At 41.5% G+C, this 23,245-nt stretch overlaps 1 protein-coding gene across 2 annotated transcripts; it reads right to left on the bottom strand.

The window, feature by feature from the left end:
• Positions 1 to 28: 28 nt before the first annotated feature.
• mxd4 (MAX dimerization protein 4) lies at positions 29 to 21,770 on the bottom strand. Of its 2 annotated transcripts, none has more exons than XM_087807289.1 (6): positions 21,379 to 21,770; positions 20,863 to 20,995; positions 18,483 to 18,512; positions 5,987 to 6,101; positions 4,702 to 4,864; positions 29 to 3,447 (listed from the first exon to the last, which is right to left on the bottom strand). In XM_087807289.1, exons 1-6 carry the CDS (start codon positions 21,440 to 21,442, stop codon positions 3,254 to 3,256), a joined length of 699 nt encoding a protein of 232 aa, XP_087663415.1. In that variant the 5' UTR covers positions 21,443 to 21,770; the 3' UTR covers positions 29 to 3,253. The 2 variants fall into 2 exon arrangements, with proteins under 2 accessions (XP_087663415.1, XP_087663424.1); XM_087807298.1 differs by having other exon boundaries at positions 20,863 to 20,965; positions 21,379 to 21,641.
• Positions 21,771 to 23,245: the final 1,475 nt, after the last annotated feature.

The raw sequence follows: 23,245 nt of genomic DNA, 5'->3' as shown, positions 1-23,245 counted from the left end.
GGTTCAATCACTTCAGAAACAAGTCAAGTTTATGTATAAAACATTTTAATTATTTTACAATGAGAGCACGGAGACGTGACCTTCAAGTGTTTGCGTGGTCAGCACCAGGTACTTCAAACACAAAGGAACGTTTCAAAAACCACTTCTGGACTTCGAGTGCGCGTCCACGTAACAGGAAGTTCACAGGGCTCTGCACAGAACTCTCCCCCCCGACCCGACCCGACCCGCCCGCCCCAGCCACCCCGCTCTCTACTGCCCCCTGCAGACGCTCAAGCACCACCACAATGACCCACAACCTGGAATCAAATGAAGGAAAGTTTAAAAAAAAAAAAAGTGATTATCGGGCAGGTGTAGTTAAATTGCATCATAGAAAGAGACGGATTCTTTGTACAGCACCTGTCTGTCTCTCTTAATTGTTATACAATTCATTTTATTTCGTTGGAATGAGTTAAAATGTGTGTTTCAAACAGATATATTACATTTTTTTTGACCAATCTACCAACTGTGTCGCTGCTAGCATGTCGGCGCTGTAGCTACTTGGGACAAACCGTCGATGATCTACCATTAAAATTACACCAAAATAGGGTTTTTTTTAAAACACAATTTCGATGCCTTCCCCAGGTTATATCCCGACCACCCCCCCCCCCCCCCCCCCACCCCCCCAAAAAAATCTCAGCGGCAACAATATCATTTGGACTACGATGGCCGCTCAGAGCGTCATCAGAATCTCGATTTTGGCGACTGCGAGGATACATTTTTCCAAAGGCACACCCTTTCCAGACGGTCCAACAGTCAAAGCCTCTTCAATGACCCCCCCCTGAAAATTCTAATCTCAAGGTCAGCACCTTTTTTTTCTTCTCCTCCTAATCTATCAGGGAGGTTCTGTGCAGAGTGAGCCGAGATACACTCAGTTGTTCATTCGATCTCAACAAAAAAGACACATTTGCTACAAACAGTCATGTACACATGGTGGACATGAATGTAAACTTTTTTTTTTTTTTTTTTTTTCGCCTCCTGCAGTGTTTTCGGAGAGAGTGCAGTTAGGAGGTTGGTCGACAAGTTCACCACGAAGCTGTCGGTAGAACCTCCGACAGAACAAGATGGTGGCTCCTCGTAACACTTTGGCGGGAATACGGCACCCGGAGACGATTTCGCCGTGAGCTGCCATAGATTTTTTTTTTTTTTTTTTTTAGTCGCTCGTCTCCCGGTGATTCCCGCTGGACAAACTGGGTAGTAGTTAGACGACATGGGGGGGGGGGGGGCTTCCCGAATCCTGCAGGGGTGACCACTCCACTCGAGGGGTGACCAGAAGCTGCCATCTCAGTTCACCAGTGTGGGGGGTTTTTTTTGTACAAAATGTTTCTTTGACGACGGCTTCCCAGAGTCACGGGAGCGAGGGCGAGGAGCTCGGACGAGAGTTGGGGGGGCGGGGGGGGGGCGAGGGTGAGGAGATTTTACTTTTGCTCCGTCATTTACACCAGCTGAAGAACCAAGAGGGTCGACAAAATGAGTGGATAAACACTTAAAAATAAACAATGTATATACCAAAAACATTGATTAAAACTTGAAATGTTGACTTGAAAAAATGTTGTAAAAATACTGAAATTATTAAATTAACAAAATATGCTTTACTTTTTATTGTTAACATTTCATTAAGTTAAAGTTAACTTAAAAAAAAAAGTATTAAAAAATAAAATCAACCTTTTTTTATTTAAATAATTAAAAAAGCCTACATTTCGATGTAATAATAATAATAATTAAAAAGTTATCAAATACATGTTTTATCTTATTCTTCAGGAGGTGTAACCATGACTAGGGTTATCAATAGATGACCCAGGAGAAAGAAGGTGGGGGGGGGACCTGAGATCGAGCCTGAGGATGAGGAGGACGAGGACGAAGGCTCACCAAGGCACAGAAAGACAGCAAGAGAGTCCATGAAGGGAGGCTCGCCGGCCCCCTTCCCCTTCAACAAGCCCCTCATCCGCCCTAACACATACTCTATATACTTTACACTTAAAAGATATATTTGTATATATATTCATATACGACTCTTTTTTGTCTTTTCAATGTGAAGGAGCTGTTAGGAAAATATTATACAAAATTTGATACAAGAAATAAAGTCTGGCTAAGATCACCTCCAGTGACAGGTAGTTGTTTTTTTTTTGTTTTTTTTTTTGCTCAGTTGGTCTTTCTTTTTCCAGAGTTTTTTTTTGTTAGGAACTTTTTCCATTCCTTGTAGTTCAGAGAGCGACAGAAGCGCCTCTTCCGTCATCAGGCCCGACTAATGGAGGAGCAGAAGCAAACCAGTGGAGTTGAACAGCGAGGAAAGAAAACCTGACCAGCAGCGGCAGCTTTGACACGTTAGCTTGACACACACACTCTTGCACACACACACACACTCCTGCACACACACACACACACACTCTTGCACACACACACACTCCTGCACACGCAGTTTATTGCTACATCGACCTGCTACTGAGAATGAAAGCAAAGGTTGAGTGTCAATTTTTAAAAGGGTAAGTAGTTTTCAATATCAGGGTAGAGACTTAACCTGAGGGGTTGATGTGATGATAGTTCACTCAAAATCATAATTTCACCCATTTTCTACTCACCCTCTTGTCGACTAAGGGTTGGGAATATTTTTAGAGGCGTTACAGACGAGCAGTAGGGAAGTATTTGGATGTTTTTAAGTGTCTTTTTAGACGAAGGTGAAGACAACTGAGCTCCAGTCGCTACATTAAAATGAACAAACTTTTTTTGACCAAGTCTAAAAAGGGCCAGATTACTCTGATTTTGATTTTTGGGGTGAACTCTTAGCTCATGGAAAGTGAAAGATGTTCACGGGAGCGACTGAAACAAGAATCTTTCGGGGCTAAGATCATGTTGGACGGACTTAAGCAAGACCCTGGACCTTTTAGAACCTTCAAGGTAATTTCACGTCTCATGATGGGATGGGTCGGGGGGTGGGGGGGGGGGGGGGGGTTCTTTCTCTCGCACACTCACGCAAAACCAACAAGTCAAAGCTGCCGTTGAACCCTCGATTTAAAAAAAACCGGCGCAGGTGAGGCAGGAAGCAGCAGGGTGAGGTAGGGCCAGCGGTCAAGGGAGGGACGTCGAGTGGCATTTCATATATTCCTGCAGCGGTGACGGGTCCGGTGGTACCACTTTGGCGAACTAGTCAGCTGCATTTTGTCAGGCGGGAGAGACGGCCACGGCGGGATTGGCTGGATGAGCCGGAGGTCCGCTGAGCTCAGCAGTGGTGCGGTTGCAGTCTGTGGGAATGTGTGGCCGTGTAGCTGTTGTCGCTGGAGCTGCTCTGGAGGCTGAACTGGTCCTCTTCCTCTTCCTCCTCTTCCTCCTCATCCTCCTCCTCCTCGCCGTCGCTGATGCTGTCCACGCTGTCCCCCTCGATGGGAGTGAACTCCATGCCTTCGATGTCAACATCTGCGGAAGAGAGAAAAAGATATATGAAGGTCATTAACCAGAGTTGAAAGAATCTCATTATTAAGGTTTTTTCCCACTTACAGTTCTAGGAATGACAATTATTCGTAATCATAGGCAAAAGTATAAATACATAACTAATAGGGGTTTGTACTGGTAAGAATCTGGCGATACCATATCACGATACAGAGGCAACGATACGATATATTACGATTAACTGCGATACTGTATATGTGTAGTATTGTCGAGTACTTGACTCTGGTATTGTAGAATTTACAGACCACATGACTCTTGATGAAGTCGTAACTAATTACATTTGTTTTGAAACCAAAATATGTCCAAACGACAGCTTTTAAAAGCAGCTGGAGTCGACAGTATCCTCTTGTCCTCAGTCACCGTTGGGATTTTGCAGGATTTCATTGTTTAGGATGTAATGACTTCTGTCATTAAGTAGTCTGAGGTTTAATTGCAACATAAAGTAAAACAATTAAAAAATTGCATGTCAATCGTAAAAAAAACTACAATAAAATTAAAATGTGATTTGAAAGCATAAAGAAAAAAAAAATCTTTACAGTGCTGTTGAATATCAAAACTGTTTTGCAAAAAGAAAAAAGGAAACTGACATTTTTAAGGGCGAAACCTGGAGATTAATTAACAAATAACTTGTTAGTAATAACTGGATATTTGTTGAAAAAAGGTGCCATTTCTTCATTAAGTTATTAATGCATTTAATTATTTTTAACATTTATTTACTGGTGTATTATTTATGTTACGCTACATACATTTCCGCTGATCTACTAAATCAACAAAAGTAAATAAAACGTATAAATTTATAAATGTATATATATATAGAGAGAGACAGAAACACTAAAGATAAAATGAGAAGTCATTAATTTATCTCGATATTCATGTATGAATGAATGAATGATTTATAATTCTTTGTTCTTCAGCTTTGTTAGTCATAGACTTGTTGTCGTGCTGGACTGTGAAAAGCTAAACACAAGCTGACCACACATGCGTCCATCGAGACCAAATATTGAACCTCTTGTAGCAGCATTTTTTAATCTATCTGTTTGAGCTTCTAGATTTGACCTGCAAACAGGCCAGGTGCTGATTATTGCAGGGTTCAAAGGCCAGGGGTCGCAGGTCAGTCGACCGACAGACGACCGAGATAACACTAAACGAGACGTGAAGATTAACTCACACAACACCAAGTGACCCCGAGTCCACTCTCGTTTCTTGTGACCATTATCATACCTTGCTCCGAGTCGGTGGAGATGGTGGAGCCCAGGCTGTCGGTGCGGATCCGCTCCACGGACCCCGAGACGGAGAGCTGCTCTAGGCGACGTTTGAGGTAGCGATGCTCTCTCTGCAGCTGCTCCTTCATGTTTGCAGCTTTCTTGTCCTGCTCCTCCAGCTTCTGCAGACACACACACACACACACACACACCAGGGTCATGACCAGGAACTGTAAATACAATGTACATTACGCCTGTTATTAACCTCTGTGTTACCTTAACCCTCTGTGTTCTTCGGGTCACCTTGACCCTGAGATAACACGGGGGTTAAACCAAAGTATGTCCAAAAATCAGCTTTGAAAAAGCTGCCGTTGTCCCGTGTATCCTTTCACCCTCAGTCATTGACCAACATCTCTGCTATGACTGCTGCCCCCACGAGGCCGGAAGTGTAATTGCAACAGACAATGCGGAATAAAGAAAAAAACAAAAAAATCGATGAATACGTGTTAATTTTATTTTGAATATCGCTATGGTTTCTCGAAAAAGAATATTGCAATACTTGAGAGTATTGTAAATGTATTTTAAGATTTGTTCAGTAGTTCCATCTGGATTCAAGAAGGGTTTGAAGGTTTGGTCGTTCATACGTGTATGGAATCTCTGCAAGTCCTGTCCTCAAGGTTTCTTTATTAAAAAAGCATGTTTTTGTTTTAAATAGATAACTTTAAAATACATTTATCAGACAAAACTTTGATACTATTATATACGGAATTCTGGTGTAAAGTCAAGGTCGAGGCGACCTCGTCTTCCAAGGACAAATTCTTCTTCGGAATGTTTGCGACGGTCAATTTTGTAAAAAAAAAAAAATCCCTGCGAGAACAAGAAGAGCCTTTTTTTTTTTTGCTGAGACGAGCCGATCTGAGGAGCTTCGTCGTCAACAGGAAATGACGCGCTGAGAACCTGCTCGCTCTGGACTTTTTCCCCCCCGACCACACCAGTGTTGTTGACGCTGGTGCTTCACCATGAGAAAAAAAAAAAGAAAAGCACGTGGTTGCGAGTGATAGTTGGTAAATGTAGACCAAATATTTCACTAAAGAAAAGATCAGAGGACATTGTGAAGGGAATATGTTTGTGTCACGTTCATCACTGGCTAGAAGTGAAAGATGATATGAAACTCGAGTGGATTATTAACCTCCCGCACAAAGGCATCCATTCTTTCGTGAAACACAGCCCGAGCGTGCGGTGTCGCCGTGCAAAACCCTGAGCTAGTTGTAGTTTGCGAGCGTCACACATGAATATTTCACTACCTTGATGTGCATTTTGGCCCTTTTCAGGAGGCTCAGTGTGGTGTGTCTAGTGCTGTCTGGACCCAACGGCACCAGTTTCTTCAGCTGCTCCAAATACAGCCGGAGTTTGGCTCTTCTGCAAACAAACAAAAAAGGGCGGAAATTGAGTCAAAAACAGGTGGAGAAGTAAGAAAAGTAAGCGACCATTAGAGTATGTGGTTTGATAAATGAAACGACGTCTAGTACGGAAGGACATCTGTGTCAGCAGAAGATTGGATTGTTGAATATAAAGGGCAACTAATGTGAAAAACTTTTCTGAATCACTCTCATGTTTCAAGTGTTCTTCTCCAATATGCAGTAAGTCCCTCATCATGACCATGTTTTGAACTTATTACTTTATAAAGTTCTCCCTCTGTATGAAATCTCGGCGAATGAGATGATACGAGAGCAGACTCCATTATGACGCAACAATGACTTCACTCCTAATGCTTCCTCCTTTATAAACGTCCAATGTCGGATTAATGGCGCTGCATGACAAACCTCGAACGTTCAACCAATCACAGAAGAGTGGGCGTGGTTATGGTAAAGAAGATTTTTTTAGCTTGAGGGAAACAACGCATTTTCAGTGGGCGGGGCTTAAGAACATTTCAATATTTCAGTTAAATATTTTCTACAAACAAATAGAAAATTAATATGAATTTGTTTAGTTTATTAGTTTTAAAAAGGTGAATTAAAAAAAAGTTGTATGTACAGTTTGATAAGCAATAATTAAAAATGTATCTGGTCTTTGTTTATTAAAGTTATAATAGTCACTGGTTTCTCTTGATTTAGCTGATTGGTTCTCGTCATAATAAATAAATAAATAAAGTGTTTCAACTTGACTTCAGCTCAACACAACTGACGGCTTCACCCCCATTAAAAAGTCAATAAATTCCACAAAGACACGTCTGTGAAGTGAAAACCATGCCAGGTGAAGACTTCTTAAAGAAACTACAAGACAATGTTGTGATTTCAACCGCGTTTGTCGCCAATTCCACGTGGATCAACAGAAATACACCCAAAACAACATTCAATTCTTGTCCTCCTTCGTTCCCTCCATCCCTGCTCAGCCTTCACTCAATGAAGTGCATGAAAACTCTCTTTGTTCGAGGCTTTTCCGTGAACTCTGACCAACAGTACACAAACCCCGTCAATAGAAGGTCTCCATCGACCCTGTAACCACAAGAAACCTAACCAGGGAACACTGTAACACACACACACACACACAGACACACACAGACACACACAGACTTCTTTGTTATTGTTTACTTTTGGCAGGAAGGGCGTGGCCACTGTTTTCACACAAGCAAGTCAATTTGATTTCCAGGTGCTACTAGTTATGTGACGGCCATTGAGCTGCATTTGTAGCATGAAAACAGAACCTTGTACCTGGACAGGTGCACAAAAGGCATCGGCGATGTATACGTTCCATTCATTTCCTGTCCCCCCCCACCACCACCAGGAGGCATTTCCTGGCCTCCGCCCTGTGAACCCCGCCACCCCTTCCTCGTCTCCTCGCTCCCGGCAAAACTCAAAACCCCTCTGGTGGTAAACAAGTGTCTTCTGAGGACAAGGAGCGCCCTTCCAACCTCCAACCTGCTGCAGACCGGGGCCACATGAAGCACTTGGCCCCCGGCCCAGGGGGAAGCAGGGCAGGAAGGAGCGAGGGGGCCTGCAGCGGGGAACGGGAAGCGGGGTGGCGTGTGTGATTTCGGGGGCGGAGGGGGAAAGGGGGGGTTTGTTTTTTTGGGAAAAGAGTGTGGTCGGAGCTTGTGGATGACTTGCTCTTGATTGAAAAAAAAGCCTTCTTTGAGTGCAGTGTGCTCAGCTGCACCAGGCAGTCATCCATACACAGCTTCCAGCTGGGTAACTTGAGCCAATGGGCAACCACCTTCAACCCCCCCCACCCCCCTTAATTTTAGCTTGAAAACAAAAACAAGGCGTTGCCCCTAAACATGGCGATCAACTACCCCACACACACACACACACACAAGACAACTTTTTACTGGCTTATTCAACCGTCTGCACACCTGTTTGCTCGCAGCATATTTTACCTGGCATGCAACAAGAGGAAATCACCGAGACACACTTTCCTCGTCCTCTGAATCCCAGGAACACAATTGACTCGCTGTTTCACGGCTGTGGTGGCTAGTCTCCCCGTATTATTACTCGACAAAACCTGTGTGTTGGACACACACGTTTTCGGGGGTCCTGCCGACTCCTCTGGGCCTGGTTCTACGAGACTGGGGACCCTCACCAGACGTTTTCAATTGTACGATCTTCTACGAGTTATTGTGAAAACTGGAATGGAGACTTATGGCTTATTTATTAATGTCTCGTGGATTTGTCTCAGACGAGCCCACAGTCTGGTTCCGCTGGTCGATTTGTCGCCAATGATCAGATGATCATGGAACCTGTGATCATTCCTGGATCATCAATATTGACTTTATATTACGCTGACAGGCCAAAAGTGGGTCAACTCGTATCTAGAATCCTAGAAATCTTTGCCAACCTGTACCAGGATCACCTAAATATACAATTTAACAAAATAAAAAAAAGAATCATAGTTATTTTTATTTTTTTGATATCAACAAATTGTGTATTTGTTTTGTTTTGTTTCGATTAGGGTTAGGGTAGGGTTAGGGTTAGGGGTTAACGGTTAGGGTTAGGGTTAGGGTTAGGGTTAGGTTTAGGGTTAGGGTTCGGGTTAGGGGTTAGGGGTTAGGGGTTAGGGTTTAGGGGTTAGGGTTAGGGTTTAGGGTTTAGGGGTTAGGGTTAGGGTTAGGGTTAGGGTTTAGGGGTTAGGGTTAGGGTTTAGGCTTAGGGTTGGGTTTAGGGGTTAGGGGTTAGGGTTTAGGGTTAGGGTTTTTGTTTTTGTTTTGTTGTTTTTGCAATTAAACCTCCTGCCACTAGATGGCAGCAGTCATTACATCCTTCGCACATAAAGTAACAATAAAAATAGATAGAAAGATAGATATCCCACTAGAGCCTGGCGATGACTGAGGAAAAGAGGATACTGTCGACTCCAACAGCTTTTAAAGCTGATGTTTGGACATATTTTGGTTTCAAAACAAATGAAAGCAGTTACGACTTCATCAAGAATCATGTGGTCTGTAAATTCTGCAACACCAGAGTCAGGTACTGGACAATACTACACATATATCCTTGTTACTACAGTATCACAATATATCGTATTTAGAAATGGGAGAGAAAAAGGAATCAGGAGGAGGAAGAGTATGCTATTTACTTTTATTTAATGCCAGAAAAAGCTAAATATTGTTTCTTGAACTTGATGACTGCAATATCTTCGATCGTGTGTGTTAAGCTGCACTTATTTTACTTGGTAAACTAAAGTAACGTTTCTTTATTCAGTAGAAAAACTTTGGGAGGGAAAATGCTTCAAGTGTTGCTCATGATAAAATACTTAGAAAGGGATTGAAATAACTTTTCACTTGTGGTATTAATTTTTTTTCTTCCCTCATGTTGACGAGAATAGCTCTCATGGGTACAAACAAGTCGGGGCAGAACCTCTCATGTGTTTTATAATCCTCCCATTATTGTGTCTCCGTCGACTTCCTTTGGCCCGATGAGTATCGTCCGGACCCGGCGGTGCGTCGCCTGCAGCAGAAGCAGCAGCAAACTCGCCACTTTCTTGCAAAGCGTCGTCTGTTTTCACCCTCCTTCGCTCACGTTTGTTATTCCTAAGCCAAGCCCTTGTCACGCAATGTTTATCAGATCGCTTCAAACAGCCGTGCAGAGTGTGGTGCCACATTGAGCAGAGCTGACGAGTCGGCGTTTCTTAATCCAGAGCCTTCAGAATCAGTTAATGTAGACCTTTGTCTGGGATCAAACGGGAAGTCTCTATTGTTCAACTAAGACTAGGTGCAGATGTTAACTACAACATTGCTGAAAATACATATGTAAAAAAATTAAATCCAAAATACTTATTGTTAGTTGGAACTCATGTTTTTGTTCAGTGAGAAAAACACGAGTTCTGTTGTCAAAGGTTCTGTAAATCCTCAGTGTGTTTTTAAGTCGTGTCTGCAGGGACGGGACCACCTGACTAGAGTCACGTGCAGGGTAGCACGGGATGATGGGTGTCTGATCTCTGACCCCCCTCCCGTCTCCATCACAGCCCCACAGTCAAAACAAGCAAAAGGCCAAGTAGTTTAGCTTAAAAAAAGGGTTAATTTGAACTCCATGGTTACCGAGTAAAAACTGGGTTCTTTTTTTCCCCGACCTCCTCACAATCTGGACCTTGACAATGTACCTTTTTAAGGTTGGAAAACAGCCTGCTGTGCTGCTGAATGCTCGACTGATATCGGACCAGGATCCAAACAATGCGAGATTGTGCCAAAAAAACCTAGGAGTGACTACACAAAGCTTATAGGGCGGGCGTGCCAGTGCAAACACCAGGCCTTCGAACTTCACACTCGCTGCGTTGGTTAATGAGCTTACAGCTCACCAGCGCATTCCAGGAACCCACCCCACAGAATGAAGTGGCTTTCTGGCACGCAGCTGAAGCGAGGTCAAAGGTCGCCGCTCTCTGACTGGCGCGCTCCGGTTCTTCACGTGAAGAAGCCGACGCTTAAGCTTCTCGGACGCAAACGGTACACGGTCATCGGACTGCGAAGCTGAAGTTCAAGATGTTGGTTCTACTTTGTCAACGTTTGCTTCAGTTTTTAAATAATCACGCAGGGCTCGAGGAAAAAAATAGAAAGCATAAAACCACCTTATTTGGGTCTATACTGGGGGGGACCCCCAAGGACCAAGTGTATCCAGCTTTTACTAACTGGGATTTTAAATTAGAAGAAAAACATTAATGTATTACCCTGATAGTTTGAGATTATAATCATTTCAATTTTTTGTTATTTCGCTTTGAACTTAAAGAATTAAAGCGAGACAGTATAAGTAAGAGTATAAAGCATTTATCCCCATATAAACACAGTACTTTCATTTAAAAATAGGGTTTGTAAACAAGTATCAATTGGAACCCGGGGCTAGATTTTCCAATTCTCCCAGGATCTTTCAAAAGTTAAATTTTCGGGTCGGTGTACTTCCTATGTGATGGGGTCACGCACTAAAAACACAACTTTCCAGTCTTTGTCAGTGAATGAAACTTCAACTAAAAACAAACAACTGCCTCTTAAAAGCATTGGAATCGATAACCATTGTTTTCTGATAGCGTTACTGATACACAATTATGAATTAAAATATGAATTATTGCAATTTTCTTTATTTCCGTCCAAACAAAGGTTTACATTTGATTCAAAACTTGCTAATGCAGTACTAATATTCGACAACTGTGAAGTTATCTTATGATATTTATTAGTAAAATGTCTTCTAAAATAAAATAAAGGTCATCAGATCGTTACTATTAAAGACGAGTATCTTATGTGACAGACTGTAGGTTAGCGTGAACTTCTACGTCTCTGTAATTATGGGCTGCACTTTAAGAGGCTCCACATCTGGTCCACAGGTTTCAATGGTGCAGAACCAGAGGTGCCTTAAGGTGACGAGGAGCTCGAACCCCGAACAACAACAACCTTCCCACCCGAACATGTTTGACAGCAGCCAAAGTCTGCTGAGCTCAAGAACTATCGCGTGGCTTGTGTGACCGTTGCCGCGGTTACGTCAACAAACAATCACTCGAGCAGCAAAAAAAGAAAAAAAGGAAAAAGGGAACAAGCAGGGACACTCTAGTGTTTGCACGCCGTCATCCAGGATGCCACTCCCACCGCTCGTGTGCCGTGACAACCAGACCAGACGACACACTTGATGACGTGAAGGTGGAGCCTCACATGACTGGAGTTTGACATGCGATCTGCTTCAAAACTTGGAGCCATCACCCCTTTGTTTACTTCACCGGTGAAGGGAATCCATTCCAGATGGGAATCGTGACGTTTGTTTTCACTCACTTTAGCCATGAAAAAAACAAAACACGTTCAAGCCTAATGAAAGATCCTCATGTTCGGGCAGCGATCATGACAAGAGCTCATCCTCGGTGCCGCGGGCCGAACCCGTCCTCGTGTCACAACAAAACAGATGTCAAAGGAGAACTCGAAAAAAAAACGAGCTAAAGTTTTACCCTAACATTAGATTAGCAGCACACTGTTAAAGTTAGACAATAATTGCGCTGTTGACTGCAAGCGGACTAGCAGAGACAAGTTCCTCAAGACCAGTAAACACATTCCCCAGGCGGGGAGTTCTGGCTCCGTTATGGGTCCTCGCTTGTCAATAATTAACACGTCAGAATGCGACGGCAGGGGAAGGAAAAAACCTCGGACTTCCCGTCGGCCTCTGATGTCAACGAGGAAAATGAGACCCAAACCTTCTCGGTGTCGTTTCTTTGAAGCACGTTTATTAAAGAAACAAGTCTGTAAACCACCTGGAATGAGTCTATATGGGACCATCTTGTTGTGGGGAAACCTGCTGATTCAGCATTATATTGAAACTTACAATGCCGGTCGACTGTATTTCTAACAATAGAATCCAAAAAGTGTTCCATGCATTTCATTCGTCCGACTAGTCTGTACTTCTTGCGTTACTTGCTGCTCTTACCTAACACTGCATTCCTGCCTTGTGTGCATACTCTGCTGACCTGAATTTCAAGCTGTCTACAGCAGCCATACACTACACTCCCTCCCGTCTTTGCTCTCGGCAAGAATGTCCGCCTCTCCCACTCTTGTCATGCCTCGAGCCCTGAATGGTCCATAAGCACACATGTCTTCCCCTCCACTCCAGTCTGGGTTTAATGGTCTTTCTTTGCTTGTTAAAGTCATCCTACACTCATGGCATCGGCTGTCGCGCCGATGTGACGCAGGTTTGGAGACACAAGTCTGTACCCTGAAGTCATCGAAACTTAAGCATGAATATTCTTACCTGCAGATCTAATATTGACTAATATTTACAGAGCAAATGTACAAAGCTACCTCCAAATGTCTTTTTTTAAATGTCTCTAATAGATACACAGAGCAGCCAGAATGGATTAAAGTCAGAACACAAAATGTTAACTAAAATTTTAGTTATCCGGTCACCAGGTCCCCCTGAGGGTTAAAGCAAACCCTTTAAAGTCCGTTAATTTTCTAAAACATAATTCATTAATTCGTCTGTTAAAATGTTTAAATACGACTTTGGTAAATATAACATTATTTAAGTATAAAACTGCCCCAGTAGTACTCCAGGAGGCTCCACAGTACTACTCCGGGAGGCTTCGCAGTACTACTACGGGAGGCTCCGCAGTACTACTCCGCAGTAATAATCCGCGAGGCTCCGCAGTACTACTCCACAAGGCTCCGCAGTACTGCTTTGTGAGGCTCCGCAGCACTACTTTGTGAGGCTCCACAGTACTACTCCGCGAGTCTCCGCAGTACAACTCCACGAGGCTTCGCAGTACAACTCCGCAAGGCTCCGCAGTACTACTCTACGAGGCTCTGCTGTACTACTCCTTGAGGCTCCGCTTTACTACCCCGTGAGGCTCCACAGTACTACTCCCGGAGGCTCCGCAGTACTACTCTACGAGGCTCCGCTGTACTACTCTACGAGGCTCTGCAGTACTACTCTACGAGGCTCTGCAGTACTACTCCGCGAGGCTCCGCAGTACATCTCCGGAAGGCTCCACAGTACTACTCCGCGAGGCTCTGCAGTACTACTCCTCAAGCCTCCGCAGTACAACTCCACGAGGCTCCGCAGTACTACTTCGCAGTACTACTCCACAAGGCTCCGCAGTACTACTCCACGAGGCTCCACACTACTACTCTGCAAGCCTCCGCAGTACTACTCCGCGAGGCTCCGCAGTACTACTTCGCAGTACAACTCCCAAGGCTTCGCAGTACAACTCTGCAAGGCACCGCAGTACTACTCCATGAGGCTCAGCTTTACTACTACGGGAGGCTCCGCAGTACTACTCTGCAAGCCTCCGCAGTACTACTTCGCGATGCTCTGCAGTACTTCTCCGGGAGGCTCCGCAGTACTAGTCCGCGGGGCTCCGCAGTACTACCCCACGAGGCTCCGCAGTACTATGTGTGAAGTCTGAACCATATACAGTACATGATGCGACTCATTAAAACTCTAGAGAACAAATATAATCCACTAGAACTCTTCCTGTGGTTTGCACTTCAGATGCAGATAACAAAGATCCACAGAACGAGTCAAAGGCACCACGATGCAGCAGGATTTGAACCACAGACCGAGGAGCTGGACTGAGCTTTGGCACAGCGGCCCTGAAAAAGGTGATAAAGGCCCTTTTTGAGCGAGGAGTGCAGCTTTCCTCCTCAGGTTTCTGCTGACTCGCTCACTTTAATGGGGAAGGGAACAAAAAAAACAGTAAGAAAAACAGATGTGGTCTCTGTAAAAAAAAAAAGTGAGAGGAGGAGAAGAAACATAACTCAGCAGCAAGACGCTGTCCAGTAAAGGCCATGAACACAGGGCAGCTCCACTCGAGGGTGAAGAGGTTCGTCCTCAAAGCCAAATAAGTCATTCATCACAGCCGGGAGTTTGGAGACGCCGAGAGTAAATTGAATTACAGAGGAGATTAGAGCGTGACAAACGGAGTGTTTCTCCACTGTCACTGTTAAGTGACTTTCAAGTTCACGCCGACAGGTGCTCGTGCACAGTTGCTGCAGATCCGTCGCGTTCAATTTGGGGAATAGAAAGAATCAATGATCAATGAAGCGTTTTGCCACCACTTCCCTTGGTTATAATACAACAAATACTGATAACGATCGTTCAATTTCATCTTTTTTTTATTAATGCTAGGAGACTTTTTGATTACTAAGGCTCTTATTTGTTCAGGCTTTTCCTTAATTTTCTGGAACTCCTGTTGTGTTATCAGTTTTATCTTGATTTTTAAAATATATACTTTATTGAATATTGTTTTGATTGTTTAAGCGCTTTGTGACCCTGGTCTGGAAAAGCGCTATACAAATAAAACTTACTTACTTACTTACTTACTCTATATATTTTTTAAATATGATAGGAGACCTTTGTTTATTTTATACAACACTGTATCAATTGTTTTTAAATTTAACAAAAATATTCACTTGATCTTGTGAGATATAAATATAGATCAGCCTTGTAAAAGTACATCGTCCTGTTTAACAAATAACAATAATAATACGTTATATTTTAATTTTTCTTCACATTTAAAAAACATAAGCAGCAGAAATTACTTAAAAGAAACCCAATATATTGTGTAAGTATCAGTATAGTACTGACTCCTTTAAGAAACATCTTAAGACGTTAAGGCTTTTCCTTGATTTTCTGGAACTCCTGTTGCGTTTTATCTTGATCTTTAAAGTATATACTTTATTGAATATTGTTTGGATTGTTTAAGCGCTTTGTGACCCTGGTCTGGAAAAGCGCTATACAAATAAAAATGACTTACTTACTTCATATATCGTGATATTCGTATCGCCAGATTCTCGCCTATTTTTTTACTCTCCCTATTTTCTCAATATACACTCACGGTACTTTTTCATGACCCACATACCTCAGCTTGTCTTCGTAGCGTACCACAAGACTTGCACAAACAAGAGAAATTTCCTGTAAATAGGTAATTCGTGGGAAAACAGAACCGTCTGATGTTTCATAATGTGGTGGCGTTAACCAAAAAAAAGGAAGCTGGGGCGAGTCGTCGCGGGCGTGATTGAGAGTAATTGAAGTCAGAAATGGGAAGGAAGCGTTGCCAGCGAGAGAGTGAACGAGCGCGAGGACACGTACGAGCATCTGGTTCCGCAGACATGTCAGCGAAGCTGTTGCAAAAACATGAAAAAAAAACTTTTTTTTTTGGAAACAAAAAAAAAAAAAGAAGCAGAGTCATCATATTGATCAGCTTCACAGAGCTGTCACGGCAGCAGTCGGGCCGCGGCTGATAAGGAGATCACATCAGAACAGACCATCTCGAGAGGATGCCGCTGGCGACAGTCCAGATGTCTCGCTCTGCTACCATGACACATTTCTTTTTATTATTTCGACAAAATTATTCAATAGACACCTGCTTCTTTTTGGGGCTCACTTCAAAACGACATGAAAGGTTGTGTTTTCTGAAGGAGATTCAAACTTGGAAAATGTAGGTCTTTAAAGCTACAAAATAAAAGTGATCAGAATTTGTATTGTTTTATGCCTAATATGCTTCATGCTTTATCTTTTTTTTTCCAGTTATACGACTCTTGGTTACTTTTACTAATTTTACATTTATGTTATCATTATAATTTCAATCTCATACATTCCTATAACCATTTAAAACATATTTTAAATCCACTTTCCAACAGATACATTACATACATTTCCAGTTTGCAATGAGGAAGTTATTAATCTGGTAGTTCTTCATCAAGATGGAAATTCACATTAAAGTAGAATTTTCAAAAGGTTAAATAGAGTGTTTAGGATGAACATCTGATGCACATAAGGTTTGTTCTTAGGGCAAAAAAATTCAAAGTATATGACAAAAGTAAGTTCAATGACCGACTGCATCCTAATAGTACTAGACTAGTTCGATCTAAAAACATGTGCTCAAAGCATCAGAAACAGATACTCTACTGCGATATATTGTATTACTGTAGTAACAAGGATATATTCGTAGTATTGTCGAGTATTTGACTCTGGTTCATGACGAAATCGTAACTGCTTTCAATTATTTTGAAACCATAATGTGTCGAAAACATCAGCTTTAAAAGAGTCGACCGTATCCTCTCGTACTCGGTCATCGGCAGGATCTCTGAGAATATAATTGTTCCTCAAGATGTATAGGATGTAATTGCTAGGCAGAAATAAACAAATGCTGTGAGTATTTGAAAGTTAATTGTAAATCTAAATAAAGAACTATGGGAAAATAAATTTAATTCCACCAAAAGTAATTTGATATAGTGCTGTCAAATATCGATAAAGTATTGTGAAGTAATATAATATATATTGCTGTGTCGTTCTTTTCTTTTTGTCTACCTCATCACACAACTTTATTACAGCCAAAGAACAGTGACACAGTTAGTTAGCGAGCGTGTGTGTAAACTGTCAGATAACAATAAAAGATTAAACAGTGAACGGCTATCAAGACTTAACTACCTGTTTTATAAGTCACCGTTGAGAGACTCAATTCAATCTTGTGATGCAAGTTTACGACACAGGGCGTCATAAAAAAAAGAACAAAAAAAAAAAACCCTCTCGATTTTGGAAATGTGGCAACTATGATGAAAAGGGAAGTGAGTCAGTTGAAAATCTCAACTGGAAATGTGTTCTTTTCGAAAAAAAAGGTACGTCACGGTACGTCAACCGGACCTTTGCCCGTCACTGTCGTCACGAGGAGGCTAACGGTGTCTCAACACCTCCATGTCAAGAGTATATGCTCGGACATGTTTCTCGTCGGTTTGCACACACTGTCCATTAGTCACTCTCCACTCGCAGACATGTGACTGGCAAAACCCCGATCCTTCAAATGTGGGTGTTAGTGTGTCACGCACATGCAGCCTGACACTCCTGCTCACATGCTGACGGTCACATCAGCTGTGCTCTAAATCCTCTGCGGCTGGTGTGTTTTCGGTTGTTTTTTCCCTCTCTCTCTCTCTCTCTCTCTCTTTGTCAGCCCTGACTGACCTTGATGCAAAGAAGCAGGGAAAAACAAAAACACCCTCCTCTGTCTTTGGCCACTCAGGTCCTTCTCCCTGCCAAGAGCTTCAATAAGGGAACCCCAAAAAAAAAGTTGCTTTGACATGGCAGCGAAGGGAGAATTCCTGACATATTCACTCAAGTATGTGGAGATGTAATCTCGCCACCTGGTCCTCCAACTAGAACTCAATGACCCAACTTAAACATTTATATATATATATATATATAACATAACATTTAACATATAGTATATTTCACCAGAACGAATAAGCATCTGTTTAATTCAATATTTGTGCAAATAAGTTTTTTGTTTTGTTGCATTTTTGAGAAGGAATTGTTGGCAAACTTTTACCAGAATGTAGGGTGTGACTTTTAATATACAAAAAATGTTGTTTACCTAAATATCATCACACAAATGTGTACTTTTATTTCACTCTGGCAATGCATTATTCATTTTTACCTACTGTCAACACTTGGACAATACTCTTTGACTGAGAAAACTATTTATTATTTTCCTCTGATCAGGAAAGTAATGGTAGTTTCTATTGAAAGCAGAATTCCGTGAACGCATTAAGCTCGAAGGAGACGTTGTTGTGACTCATTTCGGCATAAAACTGGCTCATCTGTGTTTCTCCACAGAATTACTTTAGAATGTGTAATTTCCCGTTTCGGTGTTGACCAAAGTGCACACTTCCATATAAACCGAGTGCCATTTGTAGATGTGTGAAAATGAAGCGCTGACCCTTGACCCTTCCTGCTCTCAGAGCAGCATGCTAATGTAGCATCACACATTCAAAATACTGTTGTTTAAGACACATGTTGATTAAATTATTTTGGAAAAACAAAGCAACAAATGTTAAAAAGAAAAGAGGTTTACCTGTGTTTCTCCAGCTCATTATGTGACGATCTGGAAGAGAAAACAGAAAGTTTTGAGCTCCTGTATCTTGTATTTGTGGAATAAACATCAGGCACATATATGTGGGACAAATAGAGTTTGAAAATGATGTATTTCCTTTATGTTTTAATGTTCAGTGTTTAAATGAATAGATTTTATAATCCACATAGAGGACATGTGGGTGAGTAGAAAATGAGTGTATTCTGGGTGGAATATCACTTTGAATTAAACCTGCATTCTGTATTATAATTTTATTGTCATGTCATATATATCTTTATTTTGATTATATGATGATTTTTTAGTAGAACGGATAACAATTTTGCTGCTCAAAGGTTCTAAAATCGGCTTGTATGGAGAGAGTATCAGGACAACAATACTATTACTACTATTTTATGAGATTTTATGTTGCACATTACAAATAGAAACTTTACTGAGACGGTGCAACCGGCCCAAAAACCGACTTGACTCAACTGTCCTGCTCATGGGCGAGCTGGCAGAGTGCAATAAAGGAGAAGGAAAGAGGGAGGATTGGTGACAATGCACGTGAGCTCGCAAACAAACTTTCGCAGGCCACTGCCTGACAAAAAAACTCAGACGTCTGGAAGTCTCAGACGCTGCAGAATTCCTCAGCATGTGGGCTTTTCCCAATCGGGGGGAACTATTATGATGTGCAGAGCGGCCTCTGTCCGTCTGAAAACAGGCACTCTGTTCACGAGAGCGTCATGGATACCATGGCAATAAAAAACAAAAACAGCGACAACAAAGCGACGACAAGGCTTTTCACGGTTTGCTGGAGGGCCCATATGCTTGTAAAGCAGCAGTTCCCACAACTGCAAGCGCTGGAAAAAAAAAGTCTGCACCAAAACAATCCAAGAAGCGATACACAATCTATGACAATAAACAACCCGACAGTGGCTACTACTGTGTCGGCGTGCAAAACCCATTTCAAAATACTCCAGGAAAAACCTGATTGAAACTCACCCAACACGTGGGTGTGACCAGGAAATTGGATTTCTATTAAAAGGCGTAGACACACACGCGATTGTACACACACCTTCATTGTTACGTAATTCATGGCACCTTAAGTGACATTGAGGTTGTAAACAGGTATGGTTAAATACTCGCAGAGCTTCAATGGGACAATTAAAGACTTGTTTTTGGATAATTTCGTGTAGATAATCTGCTTTTTTTTTTAGAAACAGGAAACTTGTGGGTTGTGTTTTAATAACTGTTTACAAGCAGAGTTGTCAAACTCAAATCACGTGAAGTGTTCTCTAAGCTGACTTAACTGCTGCTGAACAAAACGATTATTTACTGCAACAGGAAGTAAAGAGTTTTACTGCGATATTTTCTTCTCCAACTGAAAATGTTATCCATCGTAAAAAAAAAAGTTATCCTTGTAAGTGACAACATCGACATGGACGTCAACTTTGATTTCAGTCGACTATCAAATTTCTCTCGAGTCTCCATCCTCTATATAAAGTTTTTTGTTGAATGAAAACAGTGTTTTGATACGTCAAGAGTCATGGGCTAATGTTACTTAAAAAAAAAAATACAACATTTGTTTTCAGAAAAAAAAACACTTGTCAGTAATAAAAGAGGATAAATGATAAATCATTTGTTTTTTCTGTTTGTCCCAGTAAACAAACCAACAAATACGTGTAAACTACACACATACATAAACTTGTTTAGACCTTGTCGCTGAACTTCTAAAAAGAGGGGGGGGGGGGGGGACTTGAGGGGGTGAATAAAATGTAGTTGTCAAAAAGGTCCCATGTCTTCTTCCCAGCACCACACCCACCTGCCACATCCCTACTACACACACCCCGGTCCACACACACACCCATATAACACTTGTCCTGTCAGAAATACACAAGAAGGGTTTCTTTATGTTGCCACGTGCAAATGTGTCGTTTATTTCCAACACAACATGAAAGCCAGATGAAAACAAAGAGGGTGACACAGTCTGAAAAAAAAAAAGTTGGGGTCTACATTTGAGGATTGGATTGACAAATCTTAAAAAAGTAGTTGAAGTTTGGGGGGTTTGTTTAAGGTTATAAGACGAGCCTCGTTTGGATGACTTGGAAGTGTGTGTGTGTGTGTGTGTGTGTGTGTGTGTGTGTGTGTGTGTGTGTGTGTGTGTGTGTGTGTGTGTGTGTGTGTGTGTGTGTGTGTGTGTGTGTGTGTGTGTGTTAAACTAAAAAGTGTGGGAGCAGCAGAGTTGACAGTGTACGCGTGGCAGTGTTTATGTGAGAGCCCAAAAAACAGGGAAGCCCAGCCCAGGCATGAAAAACACGCTCCTCCACGTCAAGTATACAAACAAATCATAAGAAAATAAAATAAAATAAAAAATTTAACTAACCTATTATTTTGAGTCTTTCTTGAAATGCTCGAATTGGTTTTTGTTTTCTTCCCGGAGAAGTCTGTGGTGTAGGGTAGAACCGAAGCGTAGCCGTGTTCTGCTTCTGTGGGGAAGACACACGTCAAGAAGTCAGCTGTGGAAACATGACATTATATAAATATATATATTTATAAATACATGTATATATCGCGACATATCAACGCATCGCGACGTCAAAACACAGTTTGTTGTCAATCCTCAACATGTATCGCTCAATGTCACGACTGTTTTCCATCAAAATACAAACACATATATATCCTAAAAATATATATATATATATATGCATAAGAAGAAAATCTCAAGTTAAAAATACTTCATTAGTGGGAAAAGTTGCCAAAAATATTTGCGTCACAAATAAAACGATTAAAAAGCGAATCGAACGGTAAATATCAACACATTTGACGAAGTATCTGCTGGTGTCAGTCTCGAATACACGAGTAGTATGTGTTGTCATCTCGTCGTTTATCAATAAAATACCTCTGTCTCTTCTCTCCAAGTACTCTGCAGCCTCCAGCAGAATTAAAAGAGAATTAAGTTCCATCTTGTCGTTGACGTGGAATTAAAAAAAAAAAAAAAAAAAAGCCGCGACAGTTCACACAAATGTAGGAATCATGAAATAGTGGAATAGTGAGTTTTAATTCTAGATGGTAAAACCAGGTGACGTTTTTGCTGTTTGAGCCAGTTCTGAGTCGGAGACTCCAAGTACTCTATTAACAGCGCTGAAGTAAAACTCTGGGGGAAATGAGTGACAGTCACACTGTCCAGTAAAGGAAGCCCGGGGGCGGGCTCTTTGTCATCATCCGAACCAATGAGCCGTTTCGAAGCAATGTGCTATTATGCGATTGGCTGGGATGTGGAGAAGTCATCAGGGGCAAACCCCAGCAACAGCCTGTTGGCCCGCCTTCCTGGTCGCTCATTGGTCAACGTCCTTGACAAGGCGCTTTTTATTGGCTGCGAGCTTCGAAGTGGCGTGTCTTACTGTTGAACTTGTTATTTTTATACTTTTTAATTAATCTTATAGATTTTTAAGAAGATGATCTTAAAAAATGTATTCCACGACTAACTTAATATGTACTTAATTTTTTTTTTTTTTTTGTATTGTTAATAATATGAGAATAATTCTAAATTTATATTTTCATTTCATCTTGGATTATTAGGCAATTTGATACAAATGTGGTTTTGAAATAGTTTAAGAGTTAAAAGTTGGTCATACGAACCATATTGAGACAGACAGTCAAGTTATTTCGTTCCCGGTGTAAGTCAGAGCTGACGACGCCTGTCAGGTGATGACGAGTCACGTGACGCGCTGTAATACGACTTCTCTAGAAATAAAAAAAAAAAAAAGCAAGTCAGTATTTAAGAAAAACAGATCTTCGCTGATGAAGGTAAAAAAAACAACATGTTGTCAATAGTTTATCCTGATCTTGTAAGACGTTTTGTTTTTGTTCCAAAGACACAAATGTTGACAAAAAGTTTCCCTTATTAGTCACTGAAGAGTCTTTTGTATTCCAACATTATTTAAAAAACAATTGAGGCTTCATGTGAAAAAGTTCGTGTCAGTTGTCATATCTCTGACTTTGATAAGAGCCTTTCATTCAATCATCTTTATCAGTCTCAACAATCCGCTGCTGCTAGACATGCATGAACTATAAAAAAGAATCAGTAGCTATTTCACCTAAATATAGGAAATTTAAACCATCATTATTTATCTCAAAATGTAAAAATAACCTGCTTAAAAGAACGGGATTTAAGGGACAATGGGAAGGTGTGTTTGTGTTACGAGACGTTTATAATTAAGCTGAATGTAGACATTGTGACTCACGACAAAAAAAACACCTTTTGACAGGTTCATTCGGGTTCCGTGACGTATAACGTTACCAAATGATTCGCTTATATTCTTCAACGTTCGCATGTGTTTCAAGTCCAGTAATTGGATGATTATGAAGCACGTGTTCATCGACGTCTCAGTGTGAGCAGCTGTAAAAACTGGGATTATACCAGCAGTTGTATCCACGGGCGGAATCCTACACCGTTCATAACACTGCCAATAAAAGTTTCTTGATTCTGATGCTGTCGACTCTAAATCAGTGGCAAATATGTGTCTTGAGGTTCGATAGATATCAAAATATTATTGTCATACTTTGCTCATAATCTGTTTGAACTCATTTAATAACAACTGAAACTGAAAGTCGAGTCACCGTTTATAATAATTTGATGGTCGTTTCACGTAATAAGGAACTGAATTCTGTTTCTGTTTGGTCGATCCACATCGAATCCGGCACGAAACAATGAATCTCCATCCAAAAATAGCCTCTTTAGTTACATGTTGTTTTTGCTACTATTT

This window comes from Callionymus lyra, chromosome 1, assembly GCF_982586985.1.
Source record: "Callionymus lyra chromosome 1, fCalLyr1.hap1.1, whole genome shotgun sequence".
NCBI classification, from domain to species: domain Eukaryota; kingdom Metazoa; phylum Chordata; class Actinopteri; order Syngnathiformes; family Callionymidae; genus Callionymus; species Callionymus lyra.
The sequence above is the reverse complement of the archived record's forward strand: the minus strand, read 5'-3'. Positions and strand labels throughout refer to the sequence as shown.